This window comes from Gobius niger (assembly GCF_951799975.1).
Source record: "Gobius niger genome assembly, chromosome: 3".
Classification (NCBI taxonomy): domain Eukaryota; kingdom Metazoa; phylum Chordata; class Actinopteri; order Gobiiformes; family Gobiidae; genus Gobius; species Gobius niger.
Genome location: NC_136854.1, coordinates 7,280,205 through 7,300,367, shown reverse-complemented (window position 1 = coordinate 7,300,367; position 20,163 = coordinate 7,280,205). Strand labels below are relative to the sequence as shown.

General features: G+C 41.3%; 2 protein-coding genes across 2 annotated transcripts in view; both read left to right on the top strand.

Annotated features, from left to right (window-relative positions):
* mslnb (mesothelin b) overlaps nucleotides 1-13,230 on the top strand; it is a gene marked incomplete at both ends in the record, with an annotated part of 33,234 nt that extends 20,004 nt beyond the window's left edge. Inside the window, 9 exons of the mRNA XM_079553613.1 lie at nucleotides 1,787-1,875; nucleotides 1,985-2,112; nucleotides 3,492-3,619; nucleotides 3,698-3,815; nucleotides 5,600-5,818; nucleotides 6,365-6,535; nucleotides 10,733-10,882; nucleotides 11,062-11,126; nucleotides 13,095-13,230. Of these exons, the coding sequence (XP_079409739.1) occupies nucleotides 1,787-1,875; nucleotides 1,985-2,112; nucleotides 3,492-3,619; nucleotides 3,698-3,815; nucleotides 5,600-5,818; nucleotides 6,365-6,535; nucleotides 10,733-10,882; nucleotides 11,062-11,126; nucleotides 13,095-13,230 (1,204 nt within the window). The remainder of the gene's footprint in view (nucleotides 1-1,786; nucleotides 1,876-1,984; nucleotides 2,113-3,491; nucleotides 3,620-3,697; nucleotides 3,816-5,599; nucleotides 5,819-6,364; nucleotides 6,536-10,732; nucleotides 10,883-11,061; nucleotides 11,127-13,094) is intronic.
* Nucleotides 11,066-20,163, top strand: part of LOC306961003 (mesothelin-like protein) — a gene marked incomplete at its 3' end in the record, with an annotated part of 30,223 nt that continues 21,125 nt past the window's right edge. Inside the window, exons 1-4 of the mRNA XM_079553612.1 lie at nucleotides 11,066-11,126; nucleotides 13,095-13,224; nucleotides 13,345-13,430; nucleotides 13,505-13,634. Coding sequence (XP_079409738.1) covers nucleotides 13,354-13,430; nucleotides 13,505-13,634 — 207 coding nt within the window. The 5' untranslated portion in view covers nucleotides 11,066-11,126; nucleotides 13,095-13,224; nucleotides 13,345-13,353. The remainder of the gene's footprint in view (nucleotides 11,127-13,094; nucleotides 13,225-13,344; nucleotides 13,431-13,504; nucleotides 13,635-20,163) is intronic.

The window sequence follows — 20,163 nt, the reverse complement described above, 5'->3', positions numbered from 1 at the left end:
CCCGTTGTGTTGCCATTCACATGGTTAACCTCTTAACCCCCACTTTGACAGAGTGCATTATCTCCAGTTCTGCTTTACCCAAATCTAAAAGCTGACAGACCAGTGTAACGCCATCCATCTTCGGGTGTCGAAGAGTCGGGTGGTGGGGGCAGCCGTCAGCCTCATTTCAAATAGAACGATTTTTCCTTGTTGGGTTTCCATGTGTTGTTGCCACATTGTCGTCATTTTTTTGTCATATTTTTGTCACGTTTTTGTTTCATCTTCATTCCTTTTTATTTGTCTTTTTTGGTGCATTTTTTAAAACTTTTTAGGCACGTTTTTGTCACATTTTTGTTGCTTTTTTGTAATGTTTTTAATGCTTTTTTGTTGCATTTTCATCTTTCGTTCATGCCACGTTTTCGAGACTTTTTCTCCAGAGGCTTTTAGGTTTGGTTAATGCATGGACACCTGGATAATAACTGGAGACAATGTGCTCGGGTTAAGGTGAGGGTTAACTTAGGCACAAAGTTATCATTCACAACACTTTATCACCAATTATTGGAGTAATATTCGGCCAGTAGTATGTATTTACTTTTAGTCAATTACTTTGACCTGCTTGCTTGGCTCTACCCGTCGCACAACTTTCTGGCTTTTGCTCAGTCTTACTTGATGTGAACATCTCAGAGGTTCTTTTTAGAACCCGACTTGATTTACACAATCTCAGTCCCTGTCCCTGGTCAGGGCCTAATTAGGGGCGGGAGCAGCCTTTAGTGGCTAAAGCTCATTGGCTGGAATCTGAAATAGCAGACGGCATGTTATTATGTCATTCCCTCATTAAAAACATGCCTGAAGTGTTGCCTTGGCACATTCACGTATTTTTGAGTAATCTGTAAAAACTCTGATGGCGGCCATTTTAGGGATAGGTTTGCCTGAGTCCTCCTAGGAACGCCCCCACCTCCTGGAGATGCCTCCGAGCTTTCGTTACCAGCCGAGTAACCAACCACTGCTCCTCAGCAGAACCCCCTCCCCACTGATGCCACAGACAGCGTGTGGAGGGGGCGTGTCGGAAAGGTTCAGAGGTTCTTAAAGAGACAGAGGCCTATTTCAAGACATTCACTACAGCCATTTTGAGAGAGCAATTTTATACAAGGCAGTTATTCTAATTTACTGCATTTACAGACCAACAGAAGGTTTCGTCATCATTGTAGTGTGATATAGTATAGACTGGTGCTATGTGATTGAAAAAAGCATAATACCCCCTCTTTAAAGATTAATAAAGACACAGAAACACAGAGAGGAGCAAATACTTAAGTGCATAATGACACATTTGACACAATCTTTGCAAAACATATAAACACAATTATTTATAAAATATATATCCAGCTTTATTTAGTTTGTCCATGTTTGTGATGTCTGTAGGTTTACTTCCACATTGGACACTGACAGGAAGTGACATAGATAGAGGCAAACTATTTGAACTGAATTTAAACTGTTGCCATGCCGACCATGGAAAAGGAGTGAGTCAATGGAACTTTACTCTTTTTTTTTTGCTTCTACTGAACAATTTGCTGTGAAAAAATTGCAATTCCCATGAAAGGTTTCTTCCCCCTTGGCTAGGCCACGCCCACTTGTACGCATGTCTTAAAGTGGAAGTTAACGGACCTTAAACATTTGAATGCTTATTTCCCATACACCGAGAACACATTGCAAGAGTGCTCTGAGAAGTTCTCTGGACAAATCCCACTAGAATCAGCCTGGTCGGGTCTTCTGTCCATGTAAACGTACTGATGAACCTGTTGACCTCTAGGGTGGCCGCAATGGGAGTCTACAACTACACAGAGAGAGACTTTAACAGAGCTTACATGTTCAGCACCATCAGATCGTACCTGTTGTCAGGTCAGTGCCACTCACAGGAACACATTCCGTTGGTTTCATCCGTGTTATGTTCTCCGTCTGAGCCTCTGTAATCTCTGCACTTTTACATAGTGATCTGTTGTGTGTGCAGCCTCTATCCCCAGGTGCTACGACCCCAGTGACCCTGAGCTGAACAGCACGGCCTGGTTTGCTGAGAACATTGGGCCCTTCTTCTCCAGCATGACCCTGGAGGACCTGCTCATGCTGGGCTCAGAACAGGTACCATATCCTCCACACAAGACCACCAACCCAACCATGAATCCACTCATCCATGATTGAAATACATAACTGGTCTATGTATTGGTCACTATGTTTACTATTGGGGAGACACTAAATACTACATGTATTCAAAGTATTCACAACACAGTAGTCCGATTACACAAAGTAACGGAATACGTTCCAAAATACATTTTAAGGCAAGTTTTCAGTAACAAAATTTCAAAGTATTCTCCCCAACACTGCTTATGTTAAAAAAGGTGAAATAGATTCTTTAAAAAGGCGCCTTTTGCTTTGATTACTGTTTTGCTCTTTTGACGTTCGCTCCGTGAGCTTCACGATGTCGTCACACAAATGGTTCTGACTTGACAGACTGTTAAACCATTTCAGGCACAACCTTTTGAAGCTCAATGAGAAAAGGGCAAGAATACAGAGAATTTAAAAATAAAACATAGATTTATACCCTTTTTGTTTCCTCCATAATCCCATGTGTTTATTCATAGTTGAATGTAGTCAAATAGAATCACATGTGTTGAAAATAAAGAAAAGTGTTTTGTTTGTACTGTAGTATTTTAATAATGGATTAATTGTTTCTGGTATACACAGACTCAGTTAGACTTGTAGAAACATGTAGACATTTTTTTATGGAAAAAACTGTTTGCAAAAAAGCAAAAGCTTAATGTTTGTGCTTCATTGACCTTTTGTGGCCCAGCAGCTGTATACTGTAGATGGTCAGCACAATGCCATCACTTTTGATCACAGCGGCCTCTGTGATGCTTCAGGATCAATTGTTTCATTGGTTCCCTCTAAACTCTAAAAGTAATTGATCCTTGAGCTTCTCTGATGGAAAGTAAAGGTGACATGCTAACCACTCATACAGCTGCTGGGTCACTCAGAGGTCAAATGCTCACTAATGAAACGATTATTTTCTACATAGATAGTTGCATAATGCACCTTTAAATCTCAAGAAACTGAATTTGCTAATCGGAGAAAATGAGCCCTCACTTATTGTTGCCAAATCCTGGACTAAACTCAGTTCAGAAATGCACTCTCTCACTTCCACAATCCTAGCTCATGTCCCCATTCAAGTTCTAGTGGAGCCTCCAGTTTGGAGGTTCTGAGCTTTCAAATAAGGAGTGGCGAGTGTCCATATTGTCTCAACAGCAGCTCTGTGCGACACAAGTTCAGTCGTCGACACAATTTCAGTTGTAGGGCCTTTTTAAACCACTAGGAGGATCTTACAAACTTTACTTTGGAGTTTACTCTATCAAGAGTCGTTTTAAATGGCAACGCTTTAGCTTCATCTGTTAAAAAAATACCATTTCTATGGTTAATCTTACAAATATCCAGTGGATTAATGGATGACGTATGTGTGTGTCCAGCACCTACAGCGGTTTGCAGTCAACCCTGAGAACATCGCTTTGCTGAACCACTCGGCTCTGCCCCAGAACCTGACGGACTACTACACTGCGCTGGTGTACCAGGAGGACAGTAACTTCAACCCACTGCTGTGAGTGCCCGGCCACGCCCACAGGTAACATCCCTGTCCCGTGAGGAAAGTGACCTAACCCAGCGGCTCTATCCACAGGCTGCCTCTGCTGTGTCGCTGTGTAGCCCCAGGCCCAGCCTTCACTCAGCTCGACCCAGACCAGAGCATGATCATCCTGTTCAACCTGACCAACACGTGCATCGAAGTGGACCCCCAGGTAACACTATCTGACCGTCTTATATTATAACATGTTTCACTGACAAAAGGTCAATCCTGGTTGTAAACCATGTTGGGTGGGGTCTTTCACTCATGTTTCAGTAATCCTGTTATTCGAATTTGCGGCGAAGGGTTACAAAGTCAAAGTCTGTTTAAAGAATGATATGAACGTTTAAAGGAATAGGCCACCATTTTTCCATTCTGATATATGCTCTTACCTGAGCTCAGACGAGTTGATTTGTACCTGTCTGGTCTTTGTGCATGCGCTCAGTCACGCAAATGTTGTTAGCATTTAGCCTCTCCTTGCATAGATATAGCTCCAAACTGTGGTGAATTTAGAAGCTTCCAAGCCATAAGACTGTAAAAAATAATGGACGACTTCTGCTCACTCCTCCCCGTTTACCAGAATGACCACGGTCAAGGGGGAAGTCATGGCGGATTTACAGACTTCCCCTCCCCAGTTCTGACGAAGCATGTTCCTAAAAAGGGCATAAAGGCGGGATCTTCACCGTAGACTCGGCCCTTGTGTGACGTGTAGCTTGTGCTGTTCCAATGCAGTCCAACCCTCATTAAGTACGAGATTTCTAAAATTCTTCTTACGAAAACCAGCCTGGTTTCTTAAATTGTGACTAACCCAGCGTTATTTCAGGAGGAATATCTAGCCTAGTCTAGTGTTGAAAAAATTGAAACCAGGCGTTAGAGTTGTTTTTAAGGTGTCTAAACTCCAATGCTTTTCAATGGGGAACTAGCGGCGATATGGAGGTACTACAGCAATGGCGGCCCCCAGTGTCGTGGTCATAAAGCAGAGCAGCTAGCGCCCACTCTTCCAAGCTCTTCCACGTGTTTTCCCTATTTAAATTCGGTTACATGAGCCTTTACACAATCCAAGTATAGTTACACAAAATTAAACATGTCGATTTTCTAAGCGGATAAAAAGGGGTACTATATATATATGGCTCACGTAACTGTATTTAAATAGGGAAAATGTGGAACAACTTGGGAGCTTCTAACTTCCATGTTACAGTATAAGCTACCAAGTTTGGAACATCTGTGACTGAGCGCACACACAGAGACCAGACAGATACGCATCAACTCGTCTAAGCTCAGGTGCATATCTCAGGAAAAATGTAAAAATGGTGTCCAATTACTTTTGTTTTCATTTTACAAGATTGAATTTCCAAGGCCATATTTTTAATTCCGTAGTTCCTTGATTTGGATGGTAATTTATTTTAAGACCATTTTTGCTATTGAACCAACATACATATCTAGAGGTGCTGACCTCTGAACCTCCACCAGAACCGAGTGCATTTTCTCCAGTTCGGCCGGTCTTACCCAAATCTAAAAGTTTCTTGACTGGAGAGCTTTATAGGCCAGTGTAATGTCTGATTTGAAAGCTAAGACCACCGAAACTGATCTAAACGGATTTTATTGCATTTTCGTGGCATTTTTGTTGCTTTTTGGTTGCGTTTTCATCACATTTTTGCCGCTTTTTCCATTGATTTTTTATCACTTTTTTGTGGCTTTTTTGTCATCTTTTTGCCACTTTTTCCATTGTGTTTTTGTCACTTTTTGTCACTTTTTCCCCACTTTTTAATGTTTTTTGTTGCACTCTCATCCTTATCTTTTGTGACTATTTTGACGCCTTTTTCAAGAAGCTTTTAGATTTGGGTAATGACAAACTGGAGCACATGTGCTCGGTTCAGGTGAGGGTTCAGAGCATGTGTCCTGACAGTAAGTACTGTAGATGAATGAACTGACTGTTCCCCGTCTTTATTCCCTCTGCAGATCAGGGCGGCTCTGGCAGGAAACTTTGGACACAACATTGATGGCACCGTCTTAGCTGCCTTGGGGCAGGAGAGCGCCGGGCTGAGCATTGCTCAGATCAGAAATATTCCAGCCAAGTACCTGATCCAGTCGATTGCGATGCTGAGCAAAGTGACGGGCTGGAGCTGTGGGCAGGCATACGTTCTAGTCCAGGCCATGCGGACCAAGGGCAACATGCAGGTACTGGGCCTTTGCAGGTCTGCCTGTTTGGAACTAATGTCAGCCATGATCATCTATAACCCACAGCCAACTTTAGAATCAATACTATTCCTCTTATCGATCCAGTCCTGTAACAAGTCTTTCATCCTGATCAATTTAAATCCACATAATGTGTTCCTTTGTCAGGTACTTTTATATTACAGGGGTGCTAAATGTGTCTCTTTTCAAGGAAGCGTAAGTTACACCCTGAACTTTTAAAAGGCTTTTTTAAAGTGATTTTTCATTTAATAGAATTTCAGGTGTGCTAAAGCACATTTAGTATGTGGAGTGAATTTTAAGATGAATATTTTTGACTTGGATTTTTTTTTTGCATTTTAAAGCATCTATAATGAAGCATAAATCTGAATCTAAGTCTGCAGTAGTGATAGTCGTTCTGATCAGAAACATCACAATGATGGTCCAAATAAACATTCAGGCTCTTCTTTATTAGGTGATTTTATGCTTCGTCCCTTTAAAGTGAGAGCAGCTGAGGAGAGACTCCGTGTGACCTGTCCTCTCTCCTCCCAGTTCTCCAGGACCTCGTCTCTGCTGATGCTGGGCACTCTGGTGAAGTGCTTTCCCATATCCACCATGGCGAACCTCAGCAGCTCGGCCCTCCTGGACGCGTCCAGAGACCCGACCTTCCTTCAGAACATAATGTCTGCACCCGAGGCCACCCAGGAAAGCTTCATCTGGCAGGTAGGACTCCACGTCATCAACTAGATGGACTAAGGACCAAACTAATGATTTACAAAAAGGAAATGCAACCATATCACAACATATTGGTAGACAGTTACCTTCATATCAAAGATTCACTGTTTGATTCACTGACTATTGCTGAAGTCTGATTGGCCCGAGTTCAGGAAGGCATGGCCTGATCACTGTTTTTTCACAAGCGATCATTTCACTCATGTGTGTATTGTCGATTGTGTTTCGACTATTTAAAGGGGGGGTATTATGCAAAATCGACTTTTACAAGCTTTACATCATGTTATGATGTCATTCCCTCATTAAAACCATGCCTGAAGTGTTGCCTTAGCACATTCACGTATTTTCGAGTAATCTGTAAAAACTCTGATGGCGGCCATTTTAGGGATAAAACGCCTGATTCCTTCAGGAAACGCCCTCGACCTCCAGGATACGCCTCCGACCTTTCGTCACCAGCCGAGTAACCAACCACTGCCCCTCAGCAGAACCCCCTCCCCGCAGTGTCTAGCCCTAAGATGTAAACAGAGTCATCATGGAGGATTAGCTTCATGTGTTGTGAACCGGAGCCACAGCAGACTTTTACAAAGACACACATCAGTGTTTCTGTTACCGAAACACCCAGGATTAAAACCGGTGACAAGAACACTTATTTCAGTGTCTGGTTCTGCGCTGGGCCTTGATGATGCACAGAGCCTCCGGAGAAAGCTAATGCTAAGCTAAACCTCGAGTCATCACGTTGAAACGAGAAATATGCACAAATAAAGTCAATGAAACCACCACACACATACAGAACCGTTTAACAATGATCACACACGGAGCCTGGCTTGTTGATTTGGAAGTTTATTGCTCACATTTCATCTACAATGGGTCATAGACGAGTGGCTTTCTCCCGGAGCTAACAAGCTAGCCGCGACAAGCTAACGGGAAAATTCACTGAATACAAGCAGCATATTATGCACTAAAAACGCCACTAAAACAGGCAACTGCTTGAAGCAGCCTTTATGATGATCACACACGGAGCCTGGCTTGTTGATTTCGTAGTTTATTGCTCACATTTCATCTACAGTGAGTCGTAGCCGAATGGTTTTCTCCCGGAGCTAAGGCACTATTAGCCGCGACAAGCTAACAACCTTCACCTTCACAACATTCATTGAAAACAGGCAGCATATTATGCACAAATAACGTCAATAAAGCAGCAACTACTTGAAGCAGCCTTTACGATGATCACACAATGAGCCTGGCTTTACACATGTGTGGTTTATTGCAGACTTTTCATCAACAATGAGCTGTAGTCGATTATAACAAGCTAACGGGTAACCTCGAAAAAACATTGTCCACCTGCACAGATAATGTCCGTCTTTGAATCGTATGGGCTCCTGCAGATCCTGGTGTCGTCCATGGGGGTATAGTTAGAGATCCATAGGGCATGGCAGATGCAAAGAGATAGCCTCCAAACAGCAGTTATTTTTCAGGCAAGAGCCCCGTCCAAGCGTCCGGTGTGGAAGGTTCGTCTCCAAATAATATCCTGTGTGGCCATTGTTCACAAAGTGATAAACAGTAGCTCCTTTCCAACAATAAAAATTTAAATGCACCGATCCTAGTTTCAATACTGTGGAGAAAGTGTTGTGATGCCACAGACAGCGTGTGGAGGGGGCGTGTCGGAAAGGGTCAGAGGTTCTTAAAGAGACAGAGGCCTATTTCAAGTCATTTGCTAACGCCATTTTGAAAGAGGAATTTTATACAAGGCAGTTATTCTAATTTACTGCATTGACAGACCAACAGAAGGTTTCGTCATCATTGTAGTGTGATATAGACTGGTGCTATGTGGCTGAAAAAAGCATAATACCCCCTCTTTAACAGATTTGAGCGTCAAAAACATAGACTGTATATATAAATGTACGTCTTCTCCTCACTCCTCCCTGTTTACCATAATGACCACGCTCGTGGGGGAATTCATGGTGGATTTACAGACTCCCCCTCCCCAGCTCTGACGAAGCATGTTCCTACAAAGGGCATAAGGGCGGGATCTTCACTGTAGACTCGGCCCTTGTGTGACGTGTAGCTCGCGCAGCTCCAATGCTAACAGTCCGACCCTCATTAAGTACGGGATTTCAAAAATCCTACTTATGAAAACCAGCCTGGTCCCCTTAATTGTCACTAACCCAGCGTTATCACAGGAGGAATATGTAGCTCTAGATAGTTCCAAAAAAATTGGGAGCAGGCTTTAAAGTTGTTTTTAGCGTGTCTAAAGTCCAATGCTTTTCAATGGGGGACCGGCGGTACTACAGCAATGGCGGAGCAATGGCGGCCCCTAGTGTTGTGGGCATAAAGCAGAGCAGCCAGCGGCCATTGGTCAAAAACCCCTGGGGTTAGGGCTGTCACGACAATGACTCTATCAAATTATTGTTCAATAAATGACAGATAAACAACACATTTTGGGCTCAATATTCATCATCTATACATTTATTGGCATTTTTATCCCAATTGTTCAAATGTAATGCTGTATTATTTAATTTATTTATTTAATCAAAGAAAGCTTTACTATAATTTTAATGTTTTAGTTGGTTTCTGTTTCTGTGTATATTATATTAACTTCAAATTCTGTTACCATGACAGGCCTAGTTTGATCTTTACAACTCTCACTTACACTCATCACAATCAATCACAATGACATCACAAAGCCAGACAAACAAACCGCATTCACGTGTGTGCTGACTTACATGCAGGTGACGGGTTTCAGACACAATCTTGTAATGATGAGCTTTGTTAAAGCCCATTCTTCTTCTTCTTCTTCTTCTTCTTCTTCTTCTTCTTCTTCTTCTTCTTCTTCTTCTTCTTCTTCTTCTTCTTACTCTTCTTGTTCTTCTTTTTCTTCTTCTTGTTCTTCTTGTTCTTCTTCTTGTTCTTCTTGTTCCTCTTCCACTTCTTCTTCTTCCTCCTCTTCATCTTCTTCCTCCTCTTCATCTTCTTCCTCCTCTTCTTCTTCCTCTTCTTCTTCCTCCTCTTCCTCTTCTTCCTGTTTTTCCTCTTCCTCTTTCTTCATCCTCTTCTTCTTCTTCCTCTTCCTCCTCTTCTTCTTCCTCTTCTTCCTGTTTTCTTCTTCTTCCTCCTCTTCTTCTTCTTCATCTTCTTCTTCCTCTTCTTCTTCTTTCTCTTCTTCCTGTTCTTCCTTTTCTTTTTCCTCTTCTTCCTCCTCTTCCTTTTCATCTTCTTCCTCTTCTTCTTCCTCTTCTTCCTGTTTTCTTCTTCCTCCTCTTCTTCTTCTTCTTCTTCTTCATCTTCTTCTTCCTCTTCTTCTTCTTCCTCTTCTTCCTGTTCTTCCTCTTCTTCTCCCTCTTCTTCCTCCTCTTCATCTTCTTCTTCTTTTTCTTCTTCCTGTTTTCTTCTTCTTCTTCCTCCTCTTCTTCCTCTTCTTCTTCCTCTTCTTCTTCCTCCTCTTTCTTCGTCCTCTTTTTCTTCCTCTTCTTCTTCTTCTTCCAGTTTAATGTCAGCCTGGTTCTGGATGCACAGACCCCAGACTGCTGCATCAGAGAGATCCTGTACAGCCCTTTCGTCAGGGAGGGCCTGTGAACAGGGAGAGGGGGGCATTTAGTTCTGCTTGTGTAGGTGTGCCAGTTTACCAGACTCTATAGTAAATGGATAATAATATAGTTGTCAAAAATTGTAATTTCTTGTAAGAGTAAGAAATTGATAATCAATGTACATGAAAGTCTTTTTCTTTTTCCTCTTCTTCTCCTTTATTTTCTTCTTCTTCTTCATCCTCTTCTTCTTCGTCTCCTTCTTCTTCCTCCTCATTCTTCTTCCTCTTCTTTCTTCGTCCTCTTCTTCCTCTTCTTCTTCTCCTTCTTCCTCTTCATTCCTCTTTCTCTTCTTCTCCCTCTTCTTCTCCCTCTTCTTCTTCCTCCTCTTCTTCCTCCTCCTCCAATTTAATGACAGACATGTATAGAGCTCACTCACAGATAACTTTTAAAGAGCGACTATCGAAGCGACTCAGACAATCGACACCAATGCAAAATGAGCTCTTGTTTGGCTGGCTCTACTCCCCATACCTACTACAGCCATACCTTCAGAAACTGCTCATTACAACAACCAAAAGTGTCTCGCTGTGTTTTAGTTTCACGGCGGTCATTTCCAGATGGTCTGTAGTGAGTATCATGAGTTTGCAGTTGGCTGTGTTTGTTTTGTCAGATGATCGCGGGGTACAGCAGCAGTGAAGACATGGTGCTGAACGTCCCAGATGAGATGGCCACTATGATCCCCAGGGTTAAGCTGGTCGACATGTCCAGCAGGGTCTCTACGCTCATGGCAATCAACAAGAAGAAGTGGAAACGCCAGCAGGTGAGTGAGGGAAAAATGTATTTTATTTTAATTATTTTTTTCATATTCTCAGTTCACATATTTATCTACCGTGACAATTTTTCTCCAGGGAACAATCACTGCTGCTGTTAGTGGCATGTAAGCCGAAAGAATCACTTCCATGTTCTTTTTTGTCTCGCTCTCTCTGCGTTGTCCTGTAGGTGGAGCTGTTCTTCAGTGTGGTGGCTCAGGAGACGGCTGTTGTTGCTCTGAACGGTTCTGAAGCGTAAGTGTCCTGTGTGAAAATATCTCTTCCAAACCAAAGTGATGAAAACCAGGGCCCAGCCAGTTGCCGTAAATGTAACACATGAAGAAAACATAGTATGATGGTGGTGTTTTTGAAGAGAGTTTTATGAGACATGTAACGTTACTGTGAACATTACATGACCCAACATTACCTCCACCGTTGTAGGCTCTGGAGGAGCTGTAACAGCAGTACCATAGGCCCCGGGGCTTAAACAGAATTGTACCCCCCCCCCCCCCCCCAATTAAAATGATTAATTATGTTTTATTTGCTTATTTGTAGATTTGTTTTATCAATGTTAATACCATTGATCATTTCTCTTATTAAGATAAGATAAGATAAACCTTTATTGATCTCACAAAGGAGAAATTCACTTGTTACTTGTTATTGATACGTTCTTTATCGTTTCTCTTATCAATTCATTAAAAAATAGGCTATAAATTATGATATGTGCTTCTTGACCTATTTTGACATAAACATCCTCAAAGCATTTTTATAAAGGCTAATGTAAAATGGTTATTAAATTAATGGGATTTCAGTGGCAGACTCTCTATTTTTATGAACGAGGGTGGAAGGTGTTCGTGTCAGCCCTTCAGCGTCGTAGTTTCTGATTGATATGAGCGAGTGAACTTTCAGCACGTGCGCTTTGTTTTGGTTCTTAATAAAGTAGCAGCTGCACGTATAAGCGTATATAAAGAGGGCTCTTTACAACGTGTCGCGCGGATCCTAAAACAGCACGGACGTTTAGGATGTGTGTCTGCAGGCGTATATCTGCAGTCGTGTATCTGCATGTGTGTATCTGCAGTCGTGTATCTGCAGGCGTATATCTGCAGTCGTGTATCTGCAGTCGTGTATCTGCAGGCGTGTATCTGCAGGCGTGTATCTGCAGGCGTGTATCTGCAGGCATATATCTGCAGTCGTGTATCTGCAGGCGTGTATCTGCAGGCATATATCTGCAGGCGTGTATCTGCAGGCGTGTATCTGCAGGCGTGTATCTGCAGGCATATATCTGCAGGCGTGTATCTGCAGGCGTGTATCTGCAGGCATATATCTGCAGGCGTGTATCTGCATGTGTGTATCTGCAGGCGTGTATCTGCAGGCGTGTATCTGCAGGCGTGTATCTGCAGGCATATATCTGCAGTCGTGTATCTGCAGGCGTATATCTGCAGGCGTATATCTGCAGGTGTGTATCTGCAGCTGTGCATCTGCAGCGGCTCCGCGCCTGCAGGTTTATTGTAAAAAGAGGCTGCGACGCAAAGCGGCCTCAATAAGAGGCGTCGCTAATGAAGGAGTCACACGGTTCTGATGGATTACTCATCAGAACCGGTTGTAGATAAACTCGTTGCTCCAGTGGGACAAAGAGCCACTACAAGGAGTCTGCAGGTTGCCGACCCCCATGATAGGCCCTTGACTATGGTAGGCCCCTGGGCTCCAGCCCCTGCCCATTGGTTAAGGCGGCTCTGAGTAACAGTGCTGCATTTGTAAATGAGTACTTTCTGGAACACTTTTGGATTGATTTGATGGAACAGGCCAAAACAGTAAGGAGAACACTGATTAAACAACTTTATATCATCTCAAATCCTTTCCAGATCCTTCAAAAATAGTTCCTCAGATCCTTTACCCTAAAACACTGAAAGGTGGGGGAATGCGTTTCCTAAAATGGGAGCTCAAATTAAGCACTGAGTAGCAGCATCTTATCCCTTGTGACACAGACCAACTTAAAAGAATCCTTTTCCTCACAGAGACATTTTAGTAATCCAGAAATGACATTTTACCTATTATGTCCATGAGTGGGAAATGTGGTGATGAGTAGCATTAAAGACACTGAAACAGGGCCAAACTGTCATTTCTGTCACATTGTTGAATGTTGGTCCCACAGTTAACTGCTCCAGTGCCTGAGCCTAACCCTAACCTCCCTCTGTCCCTGTGTCCCTCTGTCCCTGTGTCTAGCCTGTCCTCCTCGGTGCTGCAGGGCTTCACTTGCACCGGTGTGCGGAGCTTCCAGTGGACACACATCAACAAGCTGGTGAAGGCCTGCCGCCGGACGAGCAAGAACAAGGTCCAGCTGGTGGAGTCCCAGGTCTGAGCCGCCCTCAGTCAACAGTAGCTGCAGGATAGGCACATAGGCATAGGATTTCATTAGAGCAGCTTTTGTTGGTGAAAAAATGCTATAAAAACATTTTGCTGTGTGTGTCCACAGCTCACCTGCATGAACTTCCACATCAAGAACGCGAGTGACGTCACGCTCTTCTCGCTGTACCCTCCAGATGTGCTGCTGTATTACGAGTATGTACTGGACTTTGGGCTGTGTGTGAAGTACATTAGCATGTTTATGGAAAGGTCTGCACTCTGGTCCACAGTTACGCCCTGGTGCCCGAGTTCAGCTGCAGGAGCTACTTCGAGCAGCTGGCACATGCAGACTTCTCCCTCTTCTCCACAGCTCTGAGCTACAAGAGAGACCTGCTCTTCACCAACGCCAAGTCCTGCCTGGTGATTGATCCGCCACACACACACACACACACACAAACACACACACACACACACACACACACACACACACACACACACACACACACACACACACACACACACACACACACACACACACACAGTCTGGTTTCCATGGTTCATGGGGACTAAGTTTTTAATCATCACTTCTGGGGACCACCCTTTCTAGAGGTTCTACAAGTCTGAAAAAAATCAGGTAAAGTATGCATTGGTCAGTAAGCCTAAACACACCTTCAAACCTTTGAAAATGCAATGTAGTGTTTTCCCCATGCTATATGGGGACCTCCGTAAAAACGGGTCAATGTGTTTACAGGGGACACTATTTGCATAAATTTACATACTTCACACAAATGTGTATTTTACTTGTGGGGACCTCTTTTTTTTTTTACTTTTTTTTTTTTTAAATTTCTTTTTATGCCACCTTAAACAGGGAAGACAGACAGTGTGCATATATTTGTACCTTTGGTTGTAGCAGCATATTGTCCAATATACATTGAAAAACAAAAAACGGTACACACAAGCAGCAACACTCAAGTCTGCCTCACCCATACACACCTTCATGCACACATCCAAATGTCAGCAATTAATCAACAATAACAAAAAGAGAAACCCTCCCACCCCAGTGAGTGATCTGCAATCTGCAAAACATATTGCATCTGGGAGTTTAACTTCTACTGTAGCGGTATCTAGAAAGATGCAGATTGACTCATTTCTAATCACTCGTGTTGTGCAAGTGATGAGGATGATTCTTAAAAGGATGGCCATTGTGACAAATTTCACTATTATAAATACTACCCATGTCAACACATTACCTTTTGAATCGGTTTAAAACCTTCATGGCTATTTAAAAAATGTGCTAACAGGGTAACAGCTGTGCCTGAATGATTAGATCTGTGGAACTAACTCCAGTATCCGCTAAATATATGGAGACTGATTCCCAAGTGTAAAAAAATATATATCATGTCTGGTCTTGTTAGCCTATGAAGACTGCGCAACTACTCAGTCAACTCATCCACACAAAAATCAAACCAATTTGACTTGTACATCATACCTTTTATTAAACAAGGTAAATTAGCGGAGAACTCTTTCATTTCTTCACATATTACAATTTTGCAACACACAGTATATCACGAAAGGGAGTACACCCCTCAAAGTTTTGCAGATTTTTGAGTATATCTTTTCATAGGAAAGCATTACAGAAATTTCACTTTGACACAATGATTAGTGACCTTTTAACAACATATTTAACCACTTTAATTTCTTGTTCAAACATGAATGGCTGTATTTTGTTTTTTTCTGAGTGAACATGTACTCACAAAAGTGAGTACACCCCAGATTAAAATCTGGTAGAGAAGGGGCTGTGTTGGCTCGAATCGTCTCGAAATGAAACTAAATCATCATCATCTAACTAAATCATCATCATCGTCATCAGTGTGCGTTTCAACCTTTCTTTGCATTGAACTTTTACATTTTGAGTCTGCATCTGGCTTAAATAGATTGGTGTGAGATTTGAATGCAATCCTATGGAGAATATCATGATCTGCTTCAGTAGTCACAGTGCATGATGACATGCATGTTTCTTTTAGGTGTATTTCAGATTGCCAATGTTGACAGCATTCATGCATCCCCAATCATACAGTTCTGTGTCTTCAAGAAATATGTCATTCTGAAATAAATAAAAAGAAGTCACTTGGACATATTTTCTCTAAAATAAACACTCCATTAAATCATGTACTTTATGAAAGATTGTGGAACATTTCCACAATGTTAATCCAGGCAGTTAGTTGTGGACTTACCATAATGCTTTTTGTCCGTCTTAGTCTTGGTACAATTTCTTCATTCTCATTATGGAAGTCCTCCAGACTCTGTAAAAATAAGCAACAACTTAAATCATTATACAGTATGACATTGAACTGAAAAGTACAAAAAAAAGTAGTGTATGAAGCTAAATGAGACTCAAACATTCTTTAGAGAATCATAGTAAAATGTAGTGACAGAAGTTTTTAAGCCATTACTTAAGGAAATTTCTATCTTCAATACAACAAGCTTCATGGGGACTTTAATACACACCATGTTATCATCCTTCACGGGGACTAAGCATCTCTGGATGTTATTTAACACTAATAGTATCATAAATACATTGTGGGGACATCGTAAATGTGTTGGATTACAGTGATATTTAGGCCAAAAGAAAATGCCCAGACAGGTTCAGATCCATCTTAAAAGTGCTTTTATATTTTGCCTCATTGAGGCATTAGATTTAACTGTTAGTAGATCTGATCGACAATAAATTAACTGCACAATGACCCCATTTGCTTTATTTAGTTACTTAAACCTAAGAGAGGCTGTAAAATAAACATCAAGTGATGAAGGTGAATGTACCTGTTGAGGACTGTCCTGTGGACACAAAGCTGCTTCCATCGGTTTCTCAGAAACGGCAAGAGGATGGGACGTCTTTGTAGGATGAATATCCAGGGCACACAATATCATCTGCAATGATGTATAAAGAACACAATGGAAAAATTAAGACCTTAATGTGCCCACCATATAAAACTCAAGTAGATAAAAATACATGTTCAAGGATCTTTAAACTTTAGTACATGCCAAAACACCAGACTTCAGAGGAAAGAAAACACCAAATTGTAATATTTCAGACTAATGAGTAAACCTGTGTTTGCTTTAACACATCTTCAATACAACAAGCTTCATGGGGACTTTAATACACACCATGTTATCATCCTTCACGGGGACTAAGCATCTATGAATGTTATTTAACACTAATAGTATCATAAGTACATTGTGGGGACATCGTAAATGTGTTGGATTACAGTGATATTTAGGCCAAAAGAAAATGCCCAGACAGGTTCAGATCCATCTTAAAAGAGCTTTTATCTTTTGCCTCATTGAGGCATTAGATTTAACTGTTAGTAGATCTGATCGACAATAAATTACCCTCACAATGACCCCATTTGCTTTATTTAGTGCGACTGTGGTCTGGAGGTAGAGTAGTCGTCCACCAATCGGAAGATCAGTGGTTTCGATTCTTGGCTTCTCCAAGTCAATGTGTCCTTGGGCAAGACACTTAACCCAAAATTACTCCCAAAGGCTGTGCCATTGGTGTGTGCATGTGAATGTATAACTCTAAAATGTACGTCGCTTTGGACTAAAGTGTCTGCTAAATGACATTAACATTGTAGCATTAGATTTAACTGTTAGTAGATCTGATCGACAATAAATTAACTGCACGATGACCCCATTTGCTTTATTTAGTTACTTGAAACTAACTTTAGAGGCTGTTGCAGTAATCAACAAGTGATAAAGGTGAATGTACCTGTTGAGGACTGTCCTGTGGACACAAAGCTGCTTCCATCGGTTTCTCAGAAACGGCAAGAGGATGGGACGTCTTTGTAGGATGAATATCCAGGGCACACAATATCATCTGCAATGATGTATAAAGAACACAATGGAAAAATTAAGACCTTAATGTGCCCACCATATAAAACTCAAGTAGATAAAAATACATGTTCAAGGATCTTTAAACTTTAGTACATGCCAAAAGACCAGACTTCAGAGGAAAGAGAACACCAAATTGTAATATTTCAGACTAATGAGTAAACCTGTGTTTGCTTTAACACATCTTCAATACAACAAGCTTCATGGGGACTTTAATACACACCATGTTATCATCCTTCACGGGGACTAAGCATCTCTGGATGTTATTTAACACTAATAGTATCATAAGTACATTGTGGGGACATCGTAAATGTGTTGGATTACAGTGATATTTAGGCCAAAAGAAAATGCCCAGACAGGTTCAGATCCATCTTAAAAGAGCTTTTATCTTTTGCCTCATTGTAGCATTAGATTTAACTGTTAGTAGATCTGATCGACAATAAATTAACTGCACAATGACCCCATTTGCTTTATTTAGTGCGACTGTGGTCTGGAGGTAGAGCAGTCGTCCACCAATCGGAAGATCAGTGGTTTGATTCTTGGCTTCTCCATGTCAATGTGTCCTTGGGCAAGACACTTAACCCAAAATTACTCCCAAAGGCTGTGCCATTGGTGTGTGAATGTGAATGTATAACTCTAAAATGTACGTCGCTTTGGACTAAAGTGTCTGCTAAATGACACTGACATTGTAGCATTAGATTTAACTGTTAGTAGATCTGATCGACAATAAATTAACTGCACAATGACCCCATTTGCTTTATTTAGTTACTTAAAACTAACTTAAGAGAGGCTGTTGCAGAAAACAACAAGTGATGAAGGTGAATGTACCTGTTGAGGACTGTCCTGTGGACACAAAGCTGCTTCCATCTGTTTCTCAGACACGGCAAGAGGATGGGACGTCTTTGCAGATGACCTTGTGTGCCCTGGATATTCATCCTACAATGATGTATAAAGAAAACAGTGCAAAAATTAAGACCTTAATGTGCCCACCATATAAAACTGAAGTAGATAAAAATACATGTTAAAGGATCTTTAATCTTAAGTACATGCCAAAAGACCAGACTTCAGAGGAAAGAGAACACCAAATTGTACTATTTCAGACTAATGAGTAAACCTGTGTTTGCTTTAACACATCTTCAATACAACAAGCTTCATGGGGACTTTAATACACACCATGTTATCATCCTTCACGGGGACTAAGCATCTCTGGATGTTATTTAACACTAATAGTATCTAACACTAGTAGTATCATAAGTACATTGTGGGGACATCGTAAATGTGTTGGATTACAGTGATATTTAGGCCAAAAGAAAATGCCCAGACAGGTTCAGATCCATCTTAAAAGAGCTTTTATCTTTTGCCTCATTGAGGCATTAGATTTAACTGTTAGTAGATCTGATCGACAATAAATTACCCTCACAATGACCCCATTTGCTTTATTTAGTGCGACTGTGGTCTGGAGGTAGAGCAGTCGTCCACCAATCGGAAGATCAGTGGTTTCGATTCTTGGCTTCTCCAAGTCAATGTGTCCTTGGGCAAGACACTTAACCCAAAATTACTCCCAAAGGCTGTGCCATTGGTGTGTGCATGTGAATGTATAACTCTAAAATGTACGTCGCTTTGGACTAAAGTGTCTGCTAAATGACATTAACATTGTAGCATTAGATTTAACTGTTAGTAGATCTGATCGACAATAAATTAACTGCACGATGACCCCATTTGCTTTATTTAGTTACTTGAAACTAACTTTAGAGGCTGTTGCAGTAATCAACAAGTGATAAAGGTGAATGTACCTGTTGAGGACTGTCCTGTGGACACAAAGCTGCTTCCATCGGTTTCTCAGAAACGGCAAGAGGATGGGACGTCTTTGTAGGATGAATATCCAGGGCACACAATATCATCTGCAATGATGTATAAAGAACACAATGGAAAAATTAAGACCTTAATGTGCCCACCATATAAAACTCAAGTAGATAAAAATACATGTTTAAGGATCTTTAAACTTTAGTACATGCCAAAAGACCAGACTTCAGAGGAAAGAGAACACCAAATTGTAATATTTCAGACTAATGAGTAAACCTGTGTTTGCTTTAACACATCTTCAATACAACAAGCTTCATGGGGACTTTAATACACACCATGTTATCATCCTTCACGGGGACTAAGCATCTCTGGATGTTATTTAACACTAATAGTATCATAAGTACATTGTGGGGACATCGTAAATGTGTTGGATTACAGTGATATTTAGGCCAAAAGAAAATGCCCAGACAGGTTCAGATCCATCTTAAAAGAGCTTTTATCTTTTGCCTCATTGTAGCATTAGATTTAACTGTTAGTAGATCTGATCGACAATAACTTACCCTCACAATGACCCCATTTGCTTTATTTAGTGCGACTGTGGTCTGGAGGTAGAGCAGTCGTCCACCAATCGGAAGATCAGTGGTTTGATTCTTGGCTTCTCCATGTCAATGTGTCCTTGGGCAAGACACTTAACCCAAAATTACTCCCAAAGGCTGTGCCATTGGTGTGTGAATGTGAATGTATAACTCTAAAATGTACGTCGCTTTGGACTAAAGTGTCTGCTAAATGACACTGACATTGTAGCATTAGATTTAACTGTTAGTAGATCTGATCGACAATAAATTAACTGCACAATGACCCCATTTGCTTTATTTAGTTACTTAAAACTAACTTAAGAGAGGCTGTTGCAGAAAACAACAAGTGATGAAGGTGAATGTACCTGTTGAGGACTGTCCTGTGGACACAAAGCTGCTTCCATCTGTTTCTCAGACACGGCAAGAGGATGGGACGTCTTTGCAGATGACCTTGTGTGCCCTGGATATTCATCCTACAATGATGTATAAAGAAAACAGTGCAAAAATTAAGACCTTAATGTGCCCACCATATAAAACTGAAGTAGATAAAAATACATGTTAAAGGATCTTTAATCTTAAGTACATGCCAAAAGACCAGACTTCAGAGGAAAGAGAACACCAAATTGTACTATTTCAGACTAATGAGTAAACCTGTGTTTGCTTTAACACATCTTCAATAC